At 36.6% G+C, this 8,521-nt stretch overlaps 1 protein-coding gene across 1 annotated transcript; it reads left to right on the top strand.

Moving 5' to 3' along the window:
* The first annotated feature begins 1,040 nt into the window (after nucleotides 1–1,040).
* On the top strand, nucleotides 1,041–2,100 carry LOC121967194 (putative germin-like protein 2-1). The gene is made up of 2 exons (XM_042517267.1): nucleotides 1,041–1,286; nucleotides 1,360–2,100. The coding sequence occupies exons 1-2, from the start codon at nucleotides 1,172–1,174 to the stop codon at nucleotides 1,911–1,913; spliced, it is 669 nt and encodes a 222-aa protein (XP_042373201.1). The 5' UTR covers nucleotides 1,041–1,171; the 3' UTR covers nucleotides 1,914–2,100.
* The last annotated feature ends 6,421 nt before the right edge of the window (nucleotides 2,101–8,521 follow it).

Raw genomic sequence — 8,521 nt, 5'->3', positions numbered from 1 at the left:
AACATGCTATCTAATTGATTGACGACTAAATTAAATTGAGGGAAGAGAGAATTTGTAGACATCTGGAGTTATTATTAGCAAAGTAAAACCCTTAAATTGGACTAGGATCTAATGCCCATACAACATGAGAGGAAGCGGAGCAAGTAGAGCAATAACCATTAGGAGTTTGACAACCGAAGATGGATATATTATAATAATAATAGAACTCTGAATTTATTTTTTATGCAATGCAATAGGTTAGGAATGCAATGATGCAATAGGTTAGGAGGATGGATATATAAACTATGGAGAGATGACAAAGTTTGAATCAATCTTTCGCTGGGTACTTGTCATAATTATTACTTTATAACGGAAAAGAAGAAGCAAATTGATTAATTATCCATTCTACCTGACCTAAAGTTGGGTCCATTTTAGCTTCCATATATATTGGCCAGCTGAAAAGGGTGTGGACACAGTTATTTATGGTTTTGATAATTTCTATATGTATTAAAATGAAGAAAGTGATATCTTAAATTTTTTATGTTATCTAAAATTATGTCATTTATTTTTAAAAGCTATTTAACTTGTAGAACTTTTTTTTTCAAATACAAATAAGGTTAATATGTGAAAAACATATGCTGTGAGAATTAAGTAAAGTGAAATTGGATATTCAAGAATCACATTATCTGATTAGTTAAAATAGAAAAGTTGCAGGTAATTAAGTAATCAATTATCGTCCTTTATCGTGGATGGAAATGTACTCATATTTTCCTAGTATTCGGTAGCATCTCTCGTCATGGTCCAAATCTTAGCTGGATTTCATGTTTAACTAGGAACTGGGTCATGTTTTGGATAAGAAACGTTTACGTTTGTGATGGGACGTGTTTTAACAACCTAAGAAATTTTGTTGCATAATGAAATCACTAATTTCCAGTGTACGGAAAGGCATCATCAGAGTAGATGATCAGAAGGAGCAGGTGAAGACTATGATCATTGATTGCATGCAGCAGAAGAAAAGCCAAGGTAATACACTTTTCAACCTGATCTCTCACCCAAGTACTAAGAACGTTACAATTAAACCTAGCTAGCTGATCCGCATCTGTTCTATATAAACCCATCACCTCTAAGCTCTCAATGCATTCACCTGCAACTTCCTCAATACAAGCTCCAGTACTGAGAGTTCAAGCTAGGCATGGCTGTTAAACTCTTCCTCATTGCACTGCTTGCCTTGGCTTCCTGCAGTGCAATATTGGCTTCCGATCCTAGTCCCCTGCAGGACTTCTGCGTCGCCGATCTTCAATCGAAAGGTATGCATGTATATGCATTTCACTTTACTCTCATTTAACAAATTAAAATCATATATATATCGATATTTTGCAGTATTCGTGAATGGATTTCCATGCAAGAACATGAACGACGTGAAAGCGGAAGACTTCTTCTTGAGCGGCCTCGATAGGCCCGGTGATACCAACAACTACGTCGGCTCCAGTGTCACCCCCGTAAACGTGAACCAAATCCCAGGGTTGAACACGCTCGGCATCTCCTTGGTTCGCATTGACTATGCTCCTAATGGTCTCAACCCTCCTCACACCCACCCACGCGCCACGGAGATCCTCGCTGTGCTTGAAGGAGAGCTCTACGTTGGCTTCGTGACCTCCAACATCAACAACGTCAACCGCCTCTTCACCAAGATTTTGAAAAAGGGTGATGTGTTTGTGTTCCCGGAGGGCCTCATCCACTTCCAGTTTAACATAGGGAAAACTAATGCGATCGCGTTGGCCGGTCTCAGCAGCCAAAACCCCGGCGTCATCACTATCGCCAACGCTGTGTTCGGGTCGAAGCCACCCATTTCTGATGATGTGCTCGCCAAGGCTTTCCAAGTGGACAAAAACCTTATTGACTGGCTCCAGGCGCAGTTCTGGACCTACAACTAATAGCAACCTGCTTCCGAACAATCATCTACCAGCAGCTTTTCGTTATTTGTGTTTGTGTTATATATGTTGGAATGAGAAAGTCAGCAGTAGCGTCTCTACTGTTATAGCGCGTGTGATGTTGTCATGCATTGTATGTATCAGTCGAAATCAATATGTAATGAATAAGAAGACAATCCGTTTGAGTTTATATATAAATACTAATTAGTTGCAACTGAACTGAAACATGACTAGATACTAAGATACATCATAATCATGTATCTTTTGTCCACTGCCAAGTATATTTTACCATAAACATGACTAGATCCTAGGCTACAATAGGTTCAACTAAATGATCTCAGCCGCCACTCTATAAACTTTTTGTAATTATTTCCTTTAACCACTTAGATGATGAAAGGATTTACAATGAAACTTTAATATACTTAGACAAAGTAAGAACAAAAAAATGATTTAACAAAAATTATATCCAAACAATCCTCTAGTCTATCGTTATACATATTGGTGTATAAGTGGGATCTTTGAACCATATCAAATACGTGTAACATTCTTCACGTTTGTATTCATTTTATTATTTTCATTGCATCTATATTTGACGCGAACAAACGAACATATATAGACAGGCATATTCATACTATTGATGCTTGAATTGTTTGTTTTGCTTGAGATCCAACTTACAACCAAGCCATCTAATCCTAACATAAGCTTCCTAAATGGCTGATCAACAAGGTTTACAAAATCAAAAAAAGACTTCCTTGATTCTTAGATATTGAAGTAAAGAACAACTTAAAAGTACAAAAATAGAGAAATCAAAATATGATAGATCATCTTATATTGAGCATATTTTGGTATAACAACTACAATCTTATAAATACATATCATAGATGATTTTTGTTACACCCCGAAGGTATACTTGTCTGTTAAATCGGGCAGTACCCCCTAGTGACAATATGAGAAATACAATATTATATTGAACTCAAATCAAACAAAATAAACATCAATGTAAAATAAAATCGTATTAACCTTTTTTTATTATACCAATAGGTGTATATATGCATATATATTTGAACGTACCCAACTGAACAACATAAAAGTTATACAATTGTAACAAAAATCAAAATCGATGCGGAAAGAAAGCCATAAATACAAACATCGAAAAAATAAACCAAGCGCTCAATAAGGGAATCCAAACGAGTGGGGGGCCGACAGCTAAGACCTCTAAGTGACATATAAATCCTCTATCTACTAGCCTGAAAGGTCAAAGAAAATGAGGGGTAGTGAGTGCAACAACTCAATGGGTATAAGAAGATAGTACATAAACAATATAGTGTAAGAAGATCAAAAGATACAGTCTCAAGTAATAATACTTACTACAAAAGTAAACATACCAACATAAAATCATCTACTAAATAAACCATAACTAACAATGTAACCCTTCACTAACCTACTCCACCAGGTATAGCCAATAAATCGGGAGTACATACAATGCATCCAAAAACCACCTGCATAAACTCAGTACATAGTAAGCATATAACAACCACAAAATAATTCCTGATTGAGAGCAACAACATGCTACCACAAATGAGTCTCATGAACAGTCAAGGTATCTACTATCTACGGGTGACAATATACGTTACCACCATCTGGTCTAGTAGATAGATAGAACAAAGTAGCTATGTAGTTCCCAAGTTGCTGACTACGAGCGATACTACACGCTACCACCATATGGTCTAGTGGGCAGTCAGAGCATACAAATGTCACTGTCTGCGGGCTACAATACATGCTAACACTACATGATCTAGTGGGCAGACATGACATGTAACTATCTAGCTACAGATTACGAGCGATAATACACACAATCACTATCTAGTCCAGTGGGTTGTCCAGAGATAAATGTATACATAACAATAATAACCAAACCAGCTAAAATAATCACATCCAAAGTTAAAGCTCTATAAGCTACACTATGGTATCACAACCATAACGACACAAGTATAAATAACAATAAATAACATTGATAGTAACGAGACTGTATGAATATCAAATACACTAAATGTAAGGATAAACAATAAAGTATCAACTCAGGAAGTAAAAATATGGAGTCAAGGTAAGCAGTAATTGTTGTCTAATCAATAAATAACAATAAATAATCATGCACTAAGATCAAAGAAACTATAGAGGTTAAAGCAGAAACTACCCACCTCATTTTAGATCGCCTTAACCATCTTTGAGTCAAAGGTCTGCCTCAAGCTTCAATCCCAATTGGTAGCTTCTTCTTCGGCAATAGCAGAGGTGGCCTCTTGGAGGAGAGCGGCCGGTGGTGGCTAGCGTCGATGGCTAGGGTAGTGGCGGCGGCGACGGCTACCCACGATAGTAAAAGAAATTTTTTTAAAGAATTAAAGAAAAAAAAAATTTAAAAATTGCTCGAAAAATGGTTAAGTAATTTCATAGTAACCTTGCTCTAATACTAATTGAAGGATCAAAAGATACCATAGATGGGGGAGGGGGTGAATATCTCATGTGAAAAAAATTTCTTTTATCGTAAAGACAAATCAGAATAAGCACTGAAAAATAAAGACATGTTTTGGTTACTTGGCTCGGAGCCTAGGTCGACTCCTACTCCAAGACCCACGATCCTTGATCGCTACCGTTGGACAATTCACTAAAGCTCTTCTTTCCGAAAAATGTAATTCGTATAATGAAATATGTAAGATAGTAACAGCCTACTATCTTACTTGAAATTAAATACAAAGCAAGCTAAATAAAAACATACTGACACTAGATAGAAGATGGAGTTCGGTCAGTACTTCTTGGATGGAGCAGTGACTTGCTTGAAAATGAGTAGTAAAGTAATAGCATGAACAACAGCTTTGCACTTTGCACAGAGATGAATTGAAAATAGATTGCCCTGCCTCAGACCTCAATCTCCCCTTTTATAAGCATCATTCGGTCGATTGATAAACCCATCGGTCGACTGATTAGTTCGATCGACCAAACCTTCTATCGATCGATTGAACACGCTCCCTTCCATCTTTGTTGAGATCCGATCTTCGCGCATTTAATGAGCTTTAATGGTTCGATCGACTGATCACCTTGTTCGGTTGACCGAACAGTAAACCTTTCCTGGTTGTTGAGATTTTTCATTAATGTACCTTTAATATGATGATCATTCGGTCGACCAATCTCTGTGTTCAGTCGATTGATCAGGCTGCCTTCCATCTCTGCTTCTGATCGATCTGATCTATGCCACGTTTGCATGGTTCGGTCGATCGATCCATGGGTTTGGTTGAACGATCAAACAGTTTACCAAACTCTGCTTCAACTGATCTCTAGTCTTAATCAACTTGGTTCGGTCGACTGATACTGGTGTTCAGGCGACCGATAAACTTCAGTTCTTGCAAAACAGAGTTAGAACAAAAGCTCCTTATAGAACAAAGTTAGCACCATAGTTTGCAAAATCGCGATCCGGATCGTAGGATCGTACGATCCTACGATCCTAAGACCCAAAATCGATCCAGGATCGTGCAGAATCGAGTTTTGCAGCAGGATCGCAGCAGGATCGGTAGGATCGGTAGGATCGGAACAGGATCGGTAGGATCGTAACAGAATCGGAGCAAAATCGGAGCAGGATCGGTGGAAGCTTTGAGAGGTCATAACTTTTGACTCGGATTGAACCACGGGGCCTATAATATATCAAATCAAAGCTCGTTCAGAGATCTTTAATAAATTTCAAAGTTTATCCTTAACCACCCTATTTCAAACCCAAAAAATATTATTTAAATCCTTTTCGGATGCCTAGAAGATTTTATTTTTTATTATTATATTTTTTCATCTTGTTAGGGTTTTAAATTATTTAAACATATATTTAATTATTTTTGAGTTAGTTTTTTATCAATAATATTCTGTCATTTTTCCCCCAAAATGATGAATTTTCGGATGTCTATTGTCTAGTATTGTGTGACATCAACCAATCTTTAGAAGATTATTTTCGACGTTCATATTTGAATCAAAGGATCTAATAACTTTTGTTATGTACGTTAGGTGCTTTATTGGCCTTTAAATTGGATCATCTTATAAACCAAGGAAATATTTTTGACGTTGAATGTGTTATTATTATTGTGTTAATAGAAATTTTATATTCTTTCATTTTATGATATGAAAATATAAATATTATTACTATGTGAGAATAGTAGTTAAATTACTAATTAATTTAAATTTGTACATGTAGTAATGTAATCTAAGGTGTTGAGTGTAAATGATTGCATATATATGTAAAATTAGTTATCTATTTATATGTAAATGAGTTTTTTAAGTATTTTTTCTAATTATTAATCATGTATGATAAGATTTTAAGGGGTTTTGGTAGGATCGTACGATTCTACGATCCGATCCTGACCGATCCGATCCTGACCCTAAATCGATTCTACGTAGGATCGCGATTCTACAAACTATGGTTAGCACAATAATATATGAATAATAGTAAGATGCATGAGTAATAATAGACAGTAAGACTGTCTTGATCTCAACTTGAAAATCTTCCATATTTCTTTAGTTGGATCAGTGACCTAGAGTTTGTTCATTCCTGAAACACGTCCTCACTATCGCTCTTCTCCAGTTGCTTACCTCAATCTACCTACCAAACATTGGTCCTCCAAACCTGTTTGGACTTTGTCGCTTAGCATTGGATCGGCCCACCAGGACTTTCCCTCGATCTTTGATCCTCCAAATCAATCGAGCTTCCTTGCATGCCAAGTGTCGAGTCCTCTTGACCCACTTAGATTTTCTGCCTAGCTTCCACAATCTACTAAGTCTTTCTTGCCTAGCCGTGGCTAGGGCTTTCCCGGTTGAGTAAACAACCTGCACACTTAATCAACTTATTAGATCACAACAAAACTTAACTTGAACCTTTGACAACATCAAAGCTCAGGTTTGATTCTAGTGACCCTGTACCAACATCTACTAGGTTGACTATGTCACACCTAGCTCAAATAATACTTCCTCCCGTACTCTTGACATGTGATGTTCTGGCTAATGACTTTTGAATAATAATCCTGACAAGTGACCTAGGGTATACGTCTCCTCGCAATAAGCGGTGAATCCTCTGTGGGCTATCCAAATACCTTTGGACACTTGACTTATACCCAATCATCTCAGGTCCACATCTCCAAGGAGACACTTTGCTTAAGATGTTAATGTATAAGCATCCATGACCAAAGTGACTTGAATAGCTTAAGTTGAAGGAAACTTACACTCAAGCTACTGTAATAACTTCACTAACATATCAATATATGTAGAGAACTATATGAAGCCTTACAATATGTCACTTCAATGAAATAGTTACTATAACTAACATCCATATTTAACTCTTGACATCGTAATATCTCCAGCTAGTAAGTAACAACTGCTTGGTTAGATTAAAGAGTATAACCCGTGCTAGTCTCACATAATTAATGATGTCCAAATGCATCAATTCATTGACTAGAGAATATTTCAATACTTTCATAATTACACATGTAGAGACGCTCTCTAGTTGTGATCCAATCACAAGCTTTCATGCTATGAATTGTATTGCAAACTTTCAATAAATAAGTTTAAGATCGAATCATACACATTGATAATGTGCACTTAATTAGTAAAACCTTATTTATCCAATAAATAAGTACAAATTATAAAGAGATTGCATTAGGACACCTTTCAAATATAACACCACCTCACTTACAGATGCATTATGAAAACTTCCTTCCCAGAGATGGAGATGCCTCATAAATCTCAACATGAGAAATACAATGAGAGAATACAACAAAGATACAATAAGAATAATGAAGTAAATACAACAATGAGAAACTTTGCTCTTAATCTCTTGTTACTTTAGACTTCTTCTTGATGCTTGGAAAGTGCAATAACATTTCTCTTCCAAAATATCAAGAACTGGCGAAAACTAGTGAAGAAGAAGAGAGGTTTGAATCCTTCACAAAATCCTTTATATCGCACTGATTTAGAGTTCTCAATCGATTGACCTTACCCACTATCGATTACCACATCAGCTCAGATCAAATTTAGCCGTCCAAACCTCGCAATGACTCTTTTCCCTTTTCCTCAATCGATTAAGCCATAGCCTTAATCAATTAAGCAGCTAATCGATCACTCAATTCCACATGAGTGCTTCTGTTCGTGGAGAAGAGTCTTCCCAATCGATTACCCAATCGATCTGGGAAGTTACTGTTCGCTCACATTTTCTCCGAATTGATCACCTAATTGATTGGAGATGATCTTGATTGATTAATCGATACAACACCCTTCTTTTTTTTCTTTTTTTTTTGTGAAGAAAGGCTTCCAATCAATCACCTGATCGATTACTTTGGCCTTGATCTATTACCCAATCGATCTAGTACCCTTCTGTTTTACGAAGAAAGACTCTCAATCAATCACTTGATCAATTGACTTTAGACTAATCAATTGTTCGGCCCTAATCCTTTGAACATGGTTTTAGGGTTCCTTTGCCTAATCCGAAGCCTTCGATGACTTATTGGAACTTCCCGTTGCTTAGCATACAGTCAACTTTAACCTACCAGAACTTCTTCAACAAGTGTTTGATTAACCCTTGATCAACCTGG

Source organism: Zingiber officinale, chromosome 3B (assembly GCF_018446385.1).
Source record: "Zingiber officinale cultivar Zhangliang chromosome 3B, Zo_v1.1, whole genome shotgun sequence".
In the NCBI taxonomy this organism is placed as follows: domain Eukaryota; kingdom Viridiplantae; phylum Streptophyta; class Magnoliopsida; order Zingiberales; family Zingiberaceae; genus Zingiber; species Zingiber officinale.
This window is presented reverse-complemented; position numbering and strand designations above follow the sequence as displayed.

Coding starts and splice junctions, on each gene's coding strand:
- LOC121967194 (XM_042517267.1), top strand. CDS start 1,172: ATGGCTGTTAAACTCTTCCTCATTGCACTGCTTGCCTTGGCTTCCTGC. Junction 1,287..1,359: donor CGCCGATCTTCAATCGAAAG/GTATGCATGTAT, acceptor GATATTTTGCAG/TATTCGTGAATGGATTTCCA.